At 63.6% G+C, this 17,688-nt stretch overlaps 3 protein-coding genes across 4 annotated transcripts; 2 read left to right on the forward strand and 1 right to left on the reverse strand.

The window, feature by feature from the left end:
• Positions 1–587: 587 nt before the first annotated feature.
• Positions 588–10,986, reverse strand: TRIM46 (tripartite motif containing 46). The gene is made up of 10 exons (XM_064732715.1): positions 10,518–10,986; positions 8,337–8,592; positions 7,201–7,544; positions 6,584–6,727; positions 6,367–6,462; positions 5,990–6,243; positions 5,775–5,896; positions 3,457–3,756; positions 2,182–2,479; positions 588–1,849 (listed from the first exon to the last, which is right to left on the reverse strand). Exons 1-10 carry the CDS (start codon positions 10,872–10,874, stop codon positions 1,474–1,476), a joined length of 2,547 nt encoding a protein of 848 aa, XP_064588785.1. The 5' UTR covers positions 10,875–10,986; the 3' UTR covers positions 588–1,473.
• A 64-nt stretch (positions 10,987–11,050) lies between these two features.
• On the forward strand, positions 11,051–14,972 carry KRTCAP2 (keratinocyte associated protein 2). Its single transcript, XM_064732754.1, has 5 exons — positions 11,051–11,190; positions 12,108–12,262; positions 13,555–13,618; positions 13,801–13,867; positions 14,768–14,972. The coding sequence occupies exons 1-5, from the start codon at positions 11,187–11,189 to the stop codon at positions 14,886–14,888; spliced, it is 411 nt and encodes a 136-aa protein (XP_064588824.1). The 5' UTR covers positions 11,051–11,186; the 3' UTR covers positions 14,889–14,972.
• A 515-nt stretch (positions 14,973–15,487) lies between these two features.
• DPM3 (dolichyl-phosphate mannosyltransferase subunit 3, regulatory) lies at positions 15,488–16,188 on the forward strand. Of its 2 annotated transcripts, none has more exons than XM_064732755.1 (2): positions 15,488–15,641; positions 15,880–16,188. In XM_064732755.1, the coding sequence occupies exon 2, from the start codon at positions 15,886–15,888 to the stop codon at positions 16,171–16,173; it is 288 nt and encodes a 95-aa protein (XP_064588825.1). In that variant the 5' UTR covers positions 15,488–15,641; positions 15,880–15,885; the 3' UTR covers positions 16,174–16,188. The 2 variants fall into 2 exon arrangements, with proteins under 2 accessions (XP_064588825.1, XP_064588826.1); XM_064732756.1 differs by lacking the exon at positions 15,488–15,641 and adding an exon at positions 15,660–15,757.
• The last annotated feature ends 1,500 nt before the right edge of the window (positions 16,189–17,688 follow it).

Here is a 17,688-nt window from a genome sequence, read left to right on the forward strand (position 1 = left end):
AGCCCTGCTACCCCATAGCCCTGTGACCCCACAGCCCTGAGACCCCACAGCCTCGTGACCCCATAGCTCTGAGACCCCACAGCCCTGCTATCCGACAACCCTGCAGCCCCACAGCCCTGAGAGCCCATAGCTCTGTGACCCCATAGTCCCCAGACCCCACAGCCCTGCAGCCCCACAGCACTGTGACACTACAACCCTGCTACCCTATAGCCCTGAGACCCCATAGCCCTCAGACCCCACAGCTCTGCTACCCCATAGCCTTGCAAACCCACAGCCCTGCTACCCCATAGCCCTGCGACCCCACAGCCCTGAGACCCCACAGCTCTGCTACCCTACAACTCTGCAGCCCTGAGACCCCATAGCCCTGTGACCCCACAGCCCTGAGACCCCATAGCCCTGCGACCCTACAACCCTGTGACCCCACAGCCCTGAGACCCCACAACTCTGTGATCCCATAGCCCTGCTATCCCACAGCCCCGTGCCACTACAACCCTGCAACCTCACAGCCCCATGACCCCACAGCCCTGTGACCCCACAGCCAACCCAGACCCCTCCCTTGTCACCCTAGCCCCATGCACACTCTGGCCCTCTGTACAGCTCAGTCCCATGGCCCCCCTGTGCCAGGGAGGCTCTGGACGAGTCTGGCATTGCAGTTTATTGTAGGAAACCATGAAAATACAGCGTTTGTTGTAACAGAACCCAGGAGAAATGACAGCAGCTCGGACAGAGCCCGGCGTGGGACTGCTGGCACAGCCCCCACGGCTGTGCTGGGGCTCCCTGGTGGGTCAGATCCAGACCCTGCAGGCCCAGCCCACCCCGGCCATGGGTTGGGCACCCAGAGGTGTAACGGGAGCCAAGCGTGGCCCTGAGGCCACGTGCAGGGCTGGCCAGGCACGTTGCTCCCCAAGGACAGGGCAGAGCAGGCGGCAGGCACCGGGGTGCCCGGCAGCCCACGGGAGGGACCCCACGCTGGCTGCGTGCAGGGGCTGTGCCTGGCTGCAGCCAGATAATCCACGTTGAAAATGAGCCATTTTACAAAACATCTTCACACCTTGTTCCAGCCCAGCCTCCCCCCACCTCCCTCTCCCCCACCCCAGCTGCCTCCCCCACCCCAACCAGCACCCAGCCTCTCCCCTGCACTGTCACCCCACTGTCACCTTCCACCCCCCTCCCTGCGCAGCCCCGTCCCCCTCCCTGACCCCTCTCTAGGGCTGACCCTCTGCCAGCCCTGCCCACAGCCCCAGCCCAGAGCAGCCTGGGGCTGAGCTGGAGCCAGGGGCGGGCAGACAGGGTGAGGAGGGGACGGCAAAGCTGTCCCCGTCCCCCCCATCCCACAAAACAAACACCTGGCCTGTCCCCAGTGGCGGCAGGGCCGGGGCCACCCCTGTTCTGCTCTGCTCTGCTCCCTGGCCACTTGTGTCCCCCTGGTGCTCGCAGGGTGCCCGGGGGGCGTGTGGGGACCGCGGGCATGGCTCAGTCCAGCTTGGCAAAGTTCCCAATGGTCACTTTCCTCTCCTGCTTGTTGGCCACCAGCTCCTGCAGGTGCAGGGCCCCCCCTCCGATGAAGCAGAAGGCGGGGCAGACGGGCCCCGAGCAGTCCACGCCGCACTCCCAGAGCTCGCGGAAGGACACAGCGTCGTAGAAGCTCACCTTGCCCTGCTCGTAGTCCAGGCAGATGCCAATGCGCGGGGGCAGGGGCACGGTGCAGCCGTTGGGGTCGCGGGACGTGAGGGCCGAGCCGTGGGACAGCAGGATCTTGCCCATGCCGATGGTAAGGAAGGCGTAGGGAGGAGGCGCCTCCACCGTTGTGTCCTCTGCCCCGCTGTCGTGGCCACTGTCGGGGTCATACCTGTACAGGGGGGGCAGGTGAGTCCTCCCATGGGACAGGCTGGAGATCCCTCCACACCTCCAGGGACGGGCACCCACCCAGGAGGGCCCTGTTCTGCCTGTGGCCTCTCCACCTGCCATGCAGAGTACCCAGGTGGGGGGATCCAGCTCCAATACCCATCTGAGAAGGTGCCTTAGCACCCAGCAGCCCCCCTGGCTGGATTGGCCGCTCATGGGACTCCCCAGCAATGCTGAAGGTGTTTATTCTGAGCCCAGTGGAGAGCTGTCCCCTCCAGGAGCCCCCTGACACCCAGCTGGGCAGGTAAGAACAAACCCTGCACCCTCCAATCTCACCTGGGGCTCACCACGTCCTGCGGCACCTGGAACCACTCCTGCAGCTTGCTCTCCAGCCCCACGCCCACCTTGACCAGGTAGGAGCTGGGGTCCACGCAGCAGGCCCAGTAGCTCTTGCCCTGGGTGATGGCCACGTCGCCGATGACCAGGTCGATGGACAGGTGGCAGCTGGTCATGAGGCGCTCGGCGGCGAAGAGCATGGGGATGCCGGGCACGCTGCGCACCGCGCGCTGGTCCTTGCTGATGGCCAGCCGGTCCCGGTTGAAGCCCCAGCGGTTGTCCAGGAAGAAGTTGAGGACTGTGGGGAGCAGACAAAGAGGAGAAAGGTGAGCAGCACAGCACAGCGGGGCGCCCTGCGTTGATCCACGCAGCCAATCTGTGGTAATCACATGTCCTCTGAACAGAGAGAGACATAGCTCTCCCAGGATTTTCCTGGGAAGCTGTGAGAAAGCTCAGAGGAAGAATTAAAACAGTTATTATCTCAATCTCTGCACCTAGCAGCCAATCTGTTTGTCAAAGATGTTTACAAGCAGGAGCTCTCCCTTCTTGAGCAATAGGTGAGAGAAGATTCCTAAAGGCCAATCAGGTCTTAGGTCTACTTTTGTTTCTATAAGAACTGTAGATTTCTAATAATAAAGTGCCTTTTTTCATGCCTTCTGATGATACAGTATCTCTATATCACCTTTGTCTGTCCCCGATATCCCTGCAGTGACAAGGTGACCCCAATGTGATCCCATCCCCACTCACCTGGGGTGGGTGATACCCCTTTGGTGACAATTGATGACGCCGACGTGACCCCATCCCCTCTCACCTGGGGCAGGCAGGTGACACCACTTTGGTGACAATTGGTGGCCCCGATGTGATCCCATCCCTCTCCCTGGGGTGGGTGGGTGACACCCCTTTGGTGACAATTGGTGACCCCCGACATGATCCCATCCCCTGTCACCTGGGGTGGGCGGGCAATACCCCTTGGTGACCCTGATGTGATCCCACCCCCTCTCACCTGGAGCGGTGACAATTGGTGACCCTGACGTGATCCCATCCCCTCTCACCTGGGGTGGGCAGGCGATACCCCTTTGGTGACCCCCATGTGATCCCATCCCCTCTCACCTGGAGCGGTGACAATTGGTGACCCCGATGTGATCCTCTCCCCTCTGGGCAGGCAATACCCCTTTGGTGACGATTGGTGACCCCGACATGATCCCGTCCCCTCTCACCTGGGGTGGGCAGGCGATACCCCTTTGGTGACTCCAATGTCATCCCGTCCCCGCTCACCTGGGGCGGGCGGCGTGTGCAGGTAGATGTCCTCGCTGTAGTCCCCAAAACCCGCCTTGTTGTAGCCCTTCACCCGGAGCACGTAGACGCTGTCGGTGTCCAGGTACTCAACGAGGGCGCAGGTGCCCCTGACCTCCTCCCGCCGCTGCCACAGCTTCAGCCCCTTGGCCTTGGAGTCGGTCTTGCGGAACTCCACGGTGTAGTGCCAGGCGGGCGGCGAGTGCTGCGGCAGCCGCCAGCACAGGAAGATCTGGTCGTAGGTGTAGGTGCGCTGCGTGTCGATGACGGGGGCCTCGGGCGCTGCGGGGAGAGGCGGCAGCGGGCGTCAGGCAGCATCCCCCACCCCGCGGGCAGGGAGGCGGCCGGACGCAGGGAGGGGGCATTCCGGGATTCCGGACGGACGGACGGACGGACGCACAACCAGCGGAGTCTAAAGGGGTCTGACTGCGGAGGACCGTGTGTCGGCACCGGAGGAGAGCGAGAGTCGGGGAGACAGAGGAGCTGCTGCTGTGGGGCTCCAGGGACCAGACAGGCCGAGTGCAAGTCAGGAGGGAGGAGAGAGAGAGAAAGAGAGAGAGAGTGGAGGCAGCAGGAGAGGAGGAGGAGGAGGAGATGGGGATGGAGGGTGGTAGAAGGTACTGGCAGGAACAGAGGCAGGGCGGGGAGGGGAGATGAAGGGTGGCAGGTGGGAGAGGGGTAAGGAAAGGATGGGAATGGGGCAAGGAAGAGAAAGGAAACAGCATGAGGAGGGAGGTAGAAATGGGGCAAGGAGAGGGATGGAAATGGGAGAGGAAGAGGGCAGAAATGGGGTGAGAGTAGGATGGAAATAAAGAGAGAAGGAGAATGGAAATGGGGCAACAATGGGGCAAGGACAAGGTGGGAAAGGGATGCAGAAAGGGAAAGAAATGGGGTGAGCAGGATGGAATTGGGGTGAAGAGGCAGATGGGAATGGGGCGAGGGGAGAAAGAAATGGGATAAGGAGAGGGGTGGAAATAGAACAAGGAAGAGAAGGGAAATGGGGTGAAAGTGGGAGAGAAATAGGGGGCAGATGGGAAAATAAATGGGAGAGGAATCTGGACATAAATGGGGTGAAGGGGAGACAAATATGAGTCAAGAAAGGGAATGGAAATGGGACAAGAGAGGGAAGAAAATGGAACAAGGAGAGGGGTGGAAATGGAGCAAGGAGAGAATGAAAATGGAGTGAGGAAGAGGATGGAAATAGGGTGAGACTGGGGTGGAAATGGGGTGAGACTGGGATGGAAATGGAGAGTGGGGGAATGGAAACAGGATGAGAAGAAAGTGGAAAAAGGGCAAGGATGGGGTTGAAATGGGGCAAGGGAGAGTGGAAATGGGATGAGGAGGGAGCAGAAAATTGGATGATGAATGGGACAGAAGTGAGGTGAGCATGTGGACAGAAGTGGGGTGAGAGTTGAACAGAAATGGAGTGAGGAAGGGGATGGAAACAGGGCGAGAGGAGACAGAAATGGGGCGAGCAAGAAAATGGAAACAGGACAAGAGGGGATGGAAATGGGGAGAGAGAGGGCAGAAATGGGGCAAGGAAGGGAATAGAAATGGAGCAAGGAGTGGGACAGAAATGGGGCGTGAGGGGGATGGAAATGGGGCAAAGAAGATGGAAATGGAGCAAGAAGCGGGACAGAAATGGGGCGCGAGGGGGATGGAAATGGGGTGAGGATGGGGATGGAAACGTGGCGAGAGGGGGCGGGAGGGCAGGAGGAGGGCGGCAGATGGAGAAGGCAGAGCCACCGGCTGCCAGCGCCGGCGGGCAGGACGGGGATGGAGGGGATGGAGGATGGCGGCGGAGCGGGGCCAGGGACGGGAGCAGGATGGAGGGATGGGAAGAGAGAGCGGGGCGGCTCTGGGGCAGGGGTGTGACTTGCCTCAGTTACTTCGGTGACGCCTCGGCAGCGGCCGCAGCCTATAAACAAAGAGAGGTAGAAGCAGGTCTGAAACGTGTCGCCAGCGGGTCTGGCAGGGCCACGCGGCTCCTGCCCTGCGGGAAGCGCCTGCCCGGCAGCGGGGGCAGCTCCGTACTCACCCCGCGGCACTGCTGCTGCCCTCACCTGGCACCACGGCCCTGCCTGCCTGCCCCTGGCCCCGGCGCCCTGGCACAGGGCAGGGCAGGGGTATCTCTGGGGGCTGCTGGGGCAGGGGCTGTCCCTGACGGGGAGGGGGCACCGGCAGATCCGCGAGCAGCCGTGGCTGAGCTGCAGCTCCGAGGCGGGCAGGGACCCGCTCTGCCCGCAGGGGCTGTGCCTGGGCACGGGGCACAGCCGGTGCCCGGGTCCCGGTGCCTTTACCTCGGATGAAGGCCAGGTCAGTGAGCAGCTTCAGCTCCCTGCTGACATCCAGCTGGAAGTGGCTGAAGGAGGCGTTGGCTGCAGGACGGAAGCTCTGCAGCGAATCGGTGGCCCTGAGGATCCTGCAGCACAGGAGAGTGGGGATGTCAAGGTGGCACCGCGGGCACCAGAGGGTCCCAATGCTCCCTGGCAGCTCCATGCCCGCAGCCCAGTACCTGTTGTGCAGCTGCTTGGCAGCCTGGACAAAGCAGGGGTGGTCAGTCTCCTTCAGCACCTCCTGGGCATAGCCCACCATGCCCGAGTTCTCCAGCATGGCCTGGTGCTCCCGGATCTGGCCGTGCAGGCTGGCCAGCCGCTCCTGCTGGCACTCCTCGATGGCCTGCAGCAGCGTGGCCCGCTTCTCCTCCAGCATGGCACAGAGCCCCTGGATCAGCTGGGACACCTCTTCCTTGGCCTGTGAGCCGTTCACCTGCCGGGCACAGGCATGGCAGGGTCAGCGTGTGGCACCTCCTGGGATCAGAGGGGACTGGGCTGGCTGTGCCACCTCTGCCTAGGGACAACTCAGGGACAGACGGGCACCCTCTGCCCTTACCTCTGTGTGCTTCACTGTCTCCTCCAGCTCAGCAATCTGGGTCTGCACCGTGTCCTGGCTGCTCAGGATGTAGGCGAGGCTCTTTGTCAGCTTCTCCTGCAGGAAGGTGATGAGACGTGGTGCCAGCAGCCCCCGCCCCACACCCCCCATCTGCACTGGGGCTCTGTGGTGCCCCCAATTCCCCACAGAGCCCCAGCCTGGCCCCAGGAGCCCTTACCCTGAGGGCCTGGTAGGCGCTGAGCACCGGGGTGATCTTGTGGCTGGTGTGGGTGCGGCGCACGCGGCAGAGCTGGCACACCAGCCGCTGGCAGGTCTTGCAGTAGTGAGTCACCTCCTCCTTGTGCTCCGGGCACATCAGCCCCTGCACGAGCACAGCGGGGCTCAGCGGGGCTCTGCACCTCCCTCCACCCCCGAGAGTCCCACCCCTGCGCCCCAGATCTCAGCATCACAGAATGGTTGGGGTTGGAAGGGCACCCGGAAGATCATCTTGTTCTAACCTGTCTGACATGAGCAGGGACATCCTCACCCAGACCCCATTGCTCAGAGCCTCACCTTGGCCTTGAACACTTCCAGGGCACTGTGTCCCAGAACCATACCACCCTCACTACAAGAATTTTTTCCTAATTTCTAACCTAAACTTACTCCCTTTCAATCTGAACCCATTGCCCTTTATCCTGTCACTCTTGTAAACAGTCTTGCCCCATCCTTTCAAAAGCTCCCTTCAAACACCAGAAGGCCACAATTTGGTAACCCCAAACCCTCTCCTCTCCAGGCTGAACAATCCCAACCCTCTCAGCCTTCATCAGGAGGATTAAGGCGGGCAGGAGGACCCACCTTGGGGCGGAAGGTGAGGGTGGGGGGCGTGGGCTCGTGCTGGGCTTTCTGCGTGCCCCAGGGGTGGTAGAGCTTGAAGCACTCATTGCAGAAACTGGACTTGCACTCCGTGCAGCCCTTGGTGGCCTCCAGCTGCGGGGGCTTGCAGAACTGGCACATGATGGCGGCGCTGATGTTGATGGTCTGCCGGTAGCGCTCCACCACGCGCTCCAGGGTCAGGTTGCGGAAGAGGCTGCCCAGGCCCCGCTCGCCCAGGTCCACGTCCCGCTGGCAGGCGGGGCACGGGAAGCTGACGGTCTGCGGGTGCACGGCGCCGCGCTTGCGCCCCGGGTAGGTGCCAAAGCCTGTGGGAGGGAGGTGGGGATGGGGGTCAGCAGGGCAAAGAGACCCATCCTCACCTCCATCCCTTCCTGTTGTCTCTGTTCCCAACCCCTCCAGCCATCCCTGTCCCCGTCCTTTCCAGCCATGCTCACCCCCTCTGCTGTTCCTATTCCTTCTGCCATCCCCTCCAGCCATTCCCTTCCCCTCCATCCATCCCTGTTCCCTCCAGCCATCCCGTTCTCCTCCAGCCATCTCTGTCCCCTCCAGCTCTCCCCATCCCCTCCAGCTTCCCAAACTCATCCAATCACCCCTGTCCTCTCCATCCATCCCTGTCCCCATCTCCTCCAACCATCCATCCCTGTCCCCTCCAGCCATCCTCCTCTCCTCCAGCCATCTCTGTCCCCTCGATCTGTCCCCATCCCCTCTGGCTGTCCCAGACCCCTCCAGCCATCCCTGTCCTCATCCCCTCTGGCTGTCCCAAATCCCTCCTGCTGTTCCCATCCCCTGTGGCTGTCCCAAAGCCCTCCAGCCATCCCTGTTCCCATCCTCTCCAGCCTGTCCCTATGCTCTCCAGCCATCCCTGTCCCCATCCTCTATGGCTGTCCCAAACCTCTCCAGCCATTCCTGTCCCCATCCCCTCAGCCACCCCCACTGTCTATAGCCATCCCTGTCCCCTCCAGCCATCTCTGTTCCCTCCAGGTGCCCCCATCCCCTCTGGCTGTCCCAAACCCCTCCAGCCATCCCTGTCTCCATCCCCTCAGCCACCCCCGCTGTCTCCAGCCATCCCTGTCCCCTCGCTGTCCCTCCAGCCCCACCTGACTTGAGCAGGCGGTCCAGCCGGTCGGGTTTGGGGACAGCCCTGCGGCCCAGGCGGGGGCTGCGGGTGGAGGGGGTGGCGGCGGGCGAGGTGGGCTCGGAGGTGGGGTCGCAGTACAGGTGCCCGTGCTGCAGCAGCACCTCGCTGGCACACACGTGGCACACGTTGTGGGTACAGGGCAGGGCCAGCGGCTGTTTGTACATCTCTTTGCACACCGGGCACACCAGCTCCCGCTCCATGTTCTTCATGCTGGTCTGCGGAGAGAGCGGGAGCGTCACCCGCTGGGGACACAGCGGGGCTGGACCAGATGGGACCGGCACCAGGGCGATCGGCAGCTGAGACCGCCAGACCGGCTGAGATCGCATCAAGCGACCAGGGCTGAGATCAGCATCAGGCAGGTCAGGGCCAGACCAGGGCTGGATCAGCAGCAGGCTGGACCAGCACCAGGGCCAGGATCAGGGCCAGGCTGAGACCAGCCAGCCAGGCTGAGTCAATAGGTCAGGACCAGTACCAGGGCCAGGATCTGGGCCAGGCGCCGCGAGGATCAGCACCAGATGGGTACACCTGATGGGTCAGGACCTGGGAACAGCTCTAGGGCCAGGACCAGCACCAGGGCCAGGATCTGGGCCAGGGCTGAGACGAGCACCAGCACCAGGGCCAGGAGCAGGGCCAGCATCAAGGCCAGAACCAGGACCAGAATCAGGGCTGAGATCAGCATCACGGACAGGATCAGGGCCAGGACCAGGACCAGGGCCAGGGTCAGGGTCAGCATCAGGGCTGAGATCAGCAAGAGGGCCAGGACCAGCACCTGGGCCAGAACTAACACTAGGGCCAGGATCAACATCAAGGCTGAGATTAACACCAGGGCCAGGACTGGAGCCAGGATCCGAATCAGGGCTAGGACCATCACTAAGGCTGGGATCAGGGCCTGGGACCAGCACCAGGGCCAAGGCCAGGGCCAGGACCAGCACCTGGGCCAGGATCAACATCAGGGCTGGGATCAGCACCAGGGCCTGGAATCAACACCAGGGCCAGGATCAGCATCAGGACCAGGATCAGGATCAGGATCAGTACTGGGAGTCAGGCTGGAATGGAGACAAGGACAGGGACACCATCAGGGCAATGATGGGGCCTGGGACCAGCACCAGGGACCGGATGAGGACAAACACCAGGAGCAGCAGCAGGATGAGGATCAGGGCCAGTGTCAGGAGCAGCACTGGGATAGGGGCAAAGGCTGGGACCAGCATCATGGCCAGGATGAGGCCTGGAAGTCAGGGCCAGCAGCAGGATGAAGCCCAGGACTGGACTGGGGATGGGAACTGGGGCCACAGCAGGACCAGGACTGGGGCCAGCACTGGCACCTGGACCAGCATCAGAGCCAGGATCAGGCCTGGGGGCAGCAGCATGGGCAGAACCAGGATCAGCACTGGGATGGGCCTGGGGGCTGAGGCTGGATCACAGCAGGGTCAGGATCAGGCCTGGGAGCAGCAGCATGGTCAGAATCAGCACCAGCACTGGGAGCAGAGCCTGGATGGGGCCCAGGCCTGGTGTGGGGATAGGATTGGGACTGGGCCCAGGATCAGACCGGTATCAGGACTGGCAGTGCAATGGGGATGGGGGCCACCACTGAGATCAGCACCAGGATGGGCCCAGGGCTGGGATGGGGATGATGGCTGGGATGGGGATGAGGACCAGCAGTGGGATCAGCACCAGGATGGGCCCAGGGCTGGGATGGGGACTGGGATGGGGATGAGGACCAGCACTGGGAATTGTGCCAGGATGGGCCCGGGGCTGGGATGGGGATGGGGACTGGGATGGGTGTGGGATTGGAACTGGGATGGAGAGGGAGATGGGGGCTAGGATGGCGCTGGGGGTTGGGATGGGGACTGGAGCTGGACCCACAGCAGAGCCCTGGGACCAGCGCCAGGACCGGGCTGGGCACCAAGATCGGGGCCGCCCTCTCGGCACCCGGTGCCACCGGCTCGACCGCGGCTCGGTGTGGGGGGGTCCCGATGCCGGGCGATGCCCGGGGGTCGCTGCGGTGAGTCGGGGTGCGGGTCCGCTGCCCGCCCACCCCTCAAGGGCATCGCCCTCCCCCCCCGGTCCCCGCCGCGTTGCCACGGCGACCCGGTCCCGGAGGACCCCCGTCCGCCCCCCCGCCGCCACCGCGGCCGCTCACGCTGATGCGGACGAGCGCGTCCATGATGGAGGTGAAGGTCTGCAGGTCCTCGCCCTCGGCCATGGCTCCGCTACCCGCGCCCGTGCCTGCGGCGGCGGCGGCAGCAGCGGCGGCCGCGATCGCCCCGGTGTGTTGCAGGGAGCGGCGGAGCCGGGGGGAGCGCGGGGGGCGGCGGCGCGCATGCTCGGCGGCGCCCGCCCCGCCGGCACCGGAGGGCGGTGGAGACACCGGAGGGGCGGCACCGGTGCGGGGTGGGGGAGAGCGGCGCGGGGATGCTCTTGCCGCACCCCCGGGCATCCCTCGAGAAGCGACGCTCGGGGAGCGGCGCAGGGAGCGGGCTGTGGGCAGGATGAGCATGGCACCGGTACCGGCGGTGCTCCCGGGGGTGTTCCCGGGGGTGCTTCGTGTGCCGGTACCGGGGCCGGTGCTCGGTGCGGGGGTCCCGTCCCCGCGCTGTTCCCGTCCCCGCCGCCAGAGAGCGCTCCAGGACGGCGCGGACTTGCAGTGCCACTCCCGGCCGCCAGGGGGCGGGCTAGGAGGGACGGGGCCTCCCGCGCATGCGCAGTGGCGCGGCCCTGCTGTGCTGCCGTGTCCCCGCTGCGCGCTGGCGAAGTGCGCGTGCGCAGAACGGCGGTACCGGGAGCGGCACCGGGACGGGCTGGGGGCACCATGGGTAACGGCGGGGAAATGGGGGGGGCACGGAGTCTGGGGAGGTGATGGGAATGCTGGGGGCACGGGGATAACGGGGGTAACGAGGCAAGGGGGCAATGGGGAGAGGGAATGGAGGTGTGGCGGGGCAGGGGTATTGGGGGCACGGGTATAATGGGGTTAACGGGAGCGGGGGGTACCGGGGACAGGGAACGGAGGTGTGATGGCACAATAGGATGTTGGGGGCATGGGGATAATGGGGTTAACGGGAGCTGGGGTTCATGGGGCAGGGGGCAATGGGGAGAGGGAATGGAGGTGTGGTGGCACAGGAGAGTACTGGGAGCACGGGGATAACGGGGTCAACGGGAACGGGGGGTACCGGGGCCGGGGGTAACGGGGAGAAGGGAATGGAGATGTGATGACACGGGGGTAACGGGGTGGGGGGGTAATGGGGAGAGGGAATGGAGGTGTGGCGGGGCAGGACGGTATTGGGGGCACGGGTATAATGGGGTTAATGGGAGCTGGGGCTAATGGGGCAGGGGGCAATGGGGAGGGGGAGTGGAGCTGTGATGGCACAGGACATGGGGTATTGGGGACACGGAGATAACGGGGTTAACGGGAGGGGGGGTACCGGGGCCGGGGGTAACGGGGAGAGGGGAATGGAGGTGTGATGGCACAGGGATAACGGGAGTAATGGGGCAGGGGGCAATGGGGACAGGGAATGGAGGTGTGGCGGGGCAGGAGGATGTTGGGGGCACGGGGGTTAACGGGGCAGGGGTACCGGGAACAGGGAATGGAGGTGTGGCGGGGCAGGAGGATATTGGGGGCACGGGGATAACGGGGTTAACGGGACCTGCGGGGCAGCTGCGCTGAGGGAAGGGGGGCACAGCGTGGCCCCGGTGCCGGTGCCAGTCCCGGTGCTGAGGCGGCCCCGGGGCGCAGCCGTAGGCACGGGCACGTCGCTGGCGCTGTCGTCGCTGCTGTCGCTGCTGCTGTTCGCAGGGATGCAGATGTACAGCCGGCAGCTGGCCTCCACCGAGTGGCTCACCATCCAGGGCGGGCTGCTGGGCTCGGCGCTCTTCGTCTGCTCCCTCACGGCATCCCGGGGACACCGGGGGGGCTGCAGGGGGCGGGGGGCTGGGAACGGGAGCACAAGGGTGGTGGGAGGCAGCCCCCATAGCACCCCCACACTGCCCTCCCCATTGCACCCCCAAACTGGTCTTGGTGCCCTCCCCCCATTACACCCACCCCCCCATCCACCCATGGCACCCCCAAACTGGGTCTGGTGCTCTCCCCATTGCACCCCATGATCCTCTCTGCTCCCCCAAACTGGGCCTGATACTCTCCCCCTATTGCACCCCTTTGGGCCCCCATTGCACCCCCAAACTGGTGCTTGTGCCCTCCCCATCACACCCACTTTAGGCCTCACTGCACCCCCAAATTGGCCTTGGTCGCCTCCCCATTTCACTCCTTTCACCCTCACTGCATCCCCAAACTGGGCCTGGTGCCTGCCCCATTGCACCCCCAAACTGGGCCTGAGGCCTTCCCCATTATACCCCCAAACTGGCCCTCACTACACCCCCAAACTGGCCCTGATGCCCTCCCCATTACACCCCCTATGGGCTCCACTGCACCCCCAAACTGGTGCTTGTGCCCTCTCCCCATTAAACCCCATTATGGCTCCCATTGCACCCCCAAACTGGGCCAGGTGCCCTCCCCATTACACCCCCCCATCCACCATTGCACCCCCAAACTGGCCCTGGTGCCCTCCACATTGCACCCCCAAACTGGGCCTGATGCCTTCCCCATTATACCCCCAAACTGGCCTTGGTGCTCTCCCCATTGAGCCCCAAACTGGGCCTGGTGCCCTCCCCATTGCACCCCCAAACTGGGCCTGGTGCCCTCCCCATTACGCCCTTTATGGCCCTCACTGCACCCCCAAACAGCCTGATGCCCTCCCCATTACACCCCCAAACTGGGCCTGGTTGCACCCCCAAACTAGTGCCTGTGCCCTCCCCATTGCACCCCCTTTAGGCCTCACTGCACCCCCACACTGGCCTTGGTGTTATCTCCCCATTGCACCCCCAAACTGGTCTTGGCCCCCTCCCCATTTCACCCCTTTGGCCCTCACTGCACCCCCAAACTGCACCTGGTGCCCTCCCCATTGCACCCCCAAACTGGCCATGATGTCCTCCCCATTGCACCCCCTTTAGGCCTCACTGCACCCCAAAACTGAGCCTGATGCCCTCTGCATTACACCCTTTATGGCCCCCACTACATCCCCAAACTGTCCCTGACACCCTCCAGAGCTCCCTTCCCTGCAGAGGGCCGGCAGGATGGGAAATGGGGGGCAGCAGGATCCTTTTGTTTGCCTTAACTCCACAGCCAGGCCTTCAACAACCTGGAGAACCTCATCTTTGGGAAGGGCTTCCAGGCCAAGATATTTCCTGAGAGTGAGTGTTGGGGGAGCCCAGGGAGGACATGGGGGTGACAAAAGGGCTGGGGGTGCTCCAGCAGTGGCACTGGATGGTCCCAGCCCTGCCTTGGAGCTTTTCCTGGGTCTGGGAGAAATTCTGCTGCTCCCCCATCCCCGGGAGCAGCCCTGCATCACCGTGTGTCTCCTGCTTCTCCACAGTCCTCACCTGCCTCCTGCTGGCCCTGTTCGCCTCTGGCCTCATCCACAGGGTCTGTGTGACCACCTGGTATGTCCTGAGGTGTCCCTGGGGGGTGGGAGTGACCAAGGGGACACAGAGGGGGCACGGGGGACACTGGGAGGGGGGCAGGAGGCTGGGCAGGGAGCGTCAGGGGGCTGGTGGGCAGGGCGGGAGAATGGGATCCAAGGGGAAAGTGTTGTTTTGGAAAGGGCAGGAGAGTGGGATCCAATGGAATTTGTTGGCTTAAGAAAGGCAGGAGAGTGGGATCCAATGGAATTTGTTGGTTTAGGAAAGGCAGGAGAATGGGATCCAGGGGGAAATTGTTGTTTTAGGAAGGGCAGCCCAGTGGGGATCCAAAAGAAGGTGTTTGGGAAGGGCAGGAGAGTGGGATCCAAGGGGAAATTGTTGGTTTAGGAAAGGCAGGAGAATGGGAACCAAGGAGAAATTAGTTCAGGAAGGGCAGGAGAGCGGAATCCGGGGGGAAATTGTTGGTTTGTTGGTTTAGGAAGGGCAAGAGAGTAGGATCCAATGGAAATTTATGGTTTAGAAAGGGCAGGAGAGAGGGATCCAGGGGGAAATATGTTCAGGAAGGGCAGGGGGAAATTATTGGTTTATGAAGGGCAGAAGAATGGGATCGAAGAGAAGGTGTTGGTTTAAGAAGGGCAGGGGAGTGGGATCCAGGGGGAAATTGGTTCAGGAAGGGCAGGGGAGTGGGATCCAAGGGGAAAATGTTGGTTTAGAAAGGGCAGGAGAATGGGATCCAAGGGAAGGTGTTGGTTTAGGAAGGGCAGCACAGTGGGATCCAAGGGGAAAGTGTTTGGGAAAGGCAGAAGAGTGGGATCCAGGGGGAAATTGTTTAGGAAGGGCAGGGGATGGGACCCAGGGGAAAGGTGTTAGCATGTTGCTGCCCCCAGCAGCTGAGCAGCCTCCTCCTTTCTGCCCTCATAGCCTCATCTTCTCCATGGTGGGTCTCTATTACATCAACAAGATCTCCTCCACTCTCTACCAGTCCACAGCGCCCGTCGCTCCTCCTGCCAAGGCTGTTGGCAAGGGCAGGAAGAGAAATTGATGTCCTGCTGCCCCTTCCTGGGGCAGCCCCCTCCCTGTGGCCGATCCAGGACCCTTCCCTGCCCAATAAAGCCGTTTCTTTGTAGCTCCTTGTCCCCTGTGCCAGCTGCCAGCCCTGCTGTGTGCCAGCGTGGCTGGAAGTGGCCCTGGAGCCTGGGGAAGGTTCTGGAGTGCCCAGGGGTGGCCAAGGGTGGGAGATTTGCTGCTGGCACCTTGTGTGCCCCAACCTGCAAGGAGTGGAGCCAGGATTGGAGCAGACTGGAGTGGGCAGGGGGCTCTGGGGGTCCAGCCCCAGCTGTGCTGGCACAGCTCAGGCTGCTGCCCTTTGGCAGGGCATCACAGACCCGTCTGTGCCCTCCGCACGACCCCGGGGGGGCACCGGGGCTGGGGAGGGAGGGGGGTGGGAACGGCACGGTTCCCGCAGCCGTGGGAGGGCGGGCGGGACTCGCTCCCACGCCGGCTCCCTGGCACCCCTCCGGCCGGACGTGCAGGAAACCAGATGCTTCCTGCGGCCCCGGCGGCGGCCCACAAAGCCCGGCGCTTCCTGCGGCACCGGGAGCGGGGCCGGACCGGGGCTCCCGGGGGGTTCCCGGAGGGTTCCCGGTGAGGCCGTGCCCCGCCAGCAGGGGGCGCGCTCTGGCACAGCCCTGCCGAACTACAATTCCCCGCAGCCCTCGCGCGCGCGGCGCTGCCGTGACGTCATCTCTGCGCCGGGCGGCGAGAGGGACCGGCATCGGGAGCGGGACCGAGCCAGGTGGGGGTGGGGCGGGGCCCGGGTCGGGTTCTGGTTCCGGTTCTTTGGGGAGGGCTCGGTCCGGCGGGTGGAGGCCCAGGGGGAATTGAGGCCGCGCTCCGGTCAGGAGGCCCAGGGTGAGACTGGGCGCAGTGCGGGGCGCTCCGTCTCTCCCGGTTCCCCCCTCCTTCCTTCTCTGCCGCTCTCCCGTTTTCTCCCCTGCTCCTCTCACGGCTCTCCCACTCTCCTCTCCCCTCAGGCCGCCATGACCAAGCTGGCCCAGTGGCTCTGCGGACTGGCCCTGCTGGGCTCGGCCTGGGCCGCGCTGGCTCTGGCCCCGCCGGGGCTGCAGCCGCCGGGCCCGCTCCGCCAGGCGCTGCTGCCGCTGCCCGTCTATCTGCTCGTGGCCTTTGGCTGCTACTCGCTGGCCACCGTGGGCTACCGCCTGGCCACCTTCAACGACTGCGAGGAGGCGGCGGCCGAGCTGCAGGAGCACATCAGGGCGGCCAGGGCGGACCTGCGGCGGCGAGGGCTGCGCCTGGGAGCCGAATAAAGGCCCGGGACGGTGCTGGCTGTGCTGTGTGTGACCCCGAGATGGTGCTGGCCGTGATGTGTGACCGGGGAGGGTGCTGTGTGTGACCCAGGACGGTGTTGGCCGTGCTCTGTGTGACCTGGGACAGTGCTGTGTGTGACCAGAATGGTGCTGTGTGTTACCCCAGGATGGTGCTGGCCGTGTTGTGTGTGACCTGGGACAGTGCTGGCCGTGCTCTGCATGACACTGGGATGGTGCTGTGTGTGACACTGGGACAGTGTTGTGTGTGCCCCGGAATGGTGCTGTGTGTGACACCAGGACAGTGCTGGTCATGCTGGGTGTGACCTGGGACATGGCAGGGGTCTCCAGGCTGCGAGCACTGAGAGCCTTGGAGGCTGCTGGAAGGCACCTGGAGGGATGATTTTGGTTCTCCCAGGGAATCACTCAGCTCCCGGGGTGTGCAGGAAGGTTTTGGGGGTTCTGTGAAGGGCAGGGTCTCCATGGGGGTCCACTGAAAGCCTAGGGGGCTGCTGGAAGACACCCGGAGGAGTCACTTGGTTCTCCAGGGGGAATCACTCAACTCTCACCAGTGGGGGTTTGGGGGTTCTGTGAAGGGAAGGGTCTCCATGAGGGTCCACTGAGAGCCTTGGGTGCTTCTGGAAGCCACCCGGAGGAGTCACTTGCCTCTCCTGGGGGAATCACTCAAATCTCGAAGTGTGCAGGGAGGGTTTGGGGGTTCTGTGAAGGGCAGGGTCTCTGTGCATGTCCACACTGTCCCTCGCTGAGCTCTGGATTTTGGCTCTGAAGTGGGATCCAGACACATTCCCAGCTCAGATGTGGTTCATCCCCACAGGTGGGAGCTGGAGGAGCCTCATCCTGTCCCCTGGCTGAGTTCCCAGCAAGGAGGAGAGGGACTGGCAGGGTGGGGTGAGCCACACAGCCTTTAAATTGTCCCCCAACAGCTCCAGGGGAGCTCCCCCTACTCCCCTGCCCATCCACAGCACCACACTGGGCTTCACTGGGAAGAGGGAGGGGTGGGAGGCTCTGTCTGGGGAGGGTCTCGCTCCTGGGGACCCCCATTCCTGCTCTCTGACCCCGTGTGCATGAACCTGCTGCCCTGGCAGCCACCAGCTCCTCCAGCCAAAGGACTCTGGGATTTTAATTAGCAGCTGTGAATGCTCTGCAGAAAGGAGCAGTTGGGAGGACTCGGGTTAATTAGCAGGAGCAGCTAATTAGCCGTTTCCTGAGCAGCAAAGGCTGGTGGGAGCAGAGTGGGGAGCTCTGAGCCCTCGCTGGCACTCGGGTGGTTTGAGGGGTGACATTGCCCTGGATTTGGCCACGTGGAGCCTTGGAGGGGTCAGGACCACAGCAGTGCCCTGGGGGCTACTGACAGCCTTGTGTGGGCTACTCAGGGTCACCAGGGGCTGCTCACAGCCAGCCAAGGGCTCCTCATGACCATTCAAAGGGGCTGCATCTATCCAGTGGCTACTTGTGATCATGCAGGGGCTACTCATGGCTCTGTGCAGGCTGCTCAGG

Source organism: Zonotrichia leucophrys, chromosome 25, assembly GCF_028769735.1.
Source record: "Zonotrichia leucophrys gambelii isolate GWCS_2022_RI chromosome 25, RI_Zleu_2.0, whole genome shotgun sequence".
Classification (NCBI taxonomy): Eukaryota; Metazoa; Chordata; class Aves; order Passeriformes; family Passerellidae; genus Zonotrichia; species Zonotrichia leucophrys.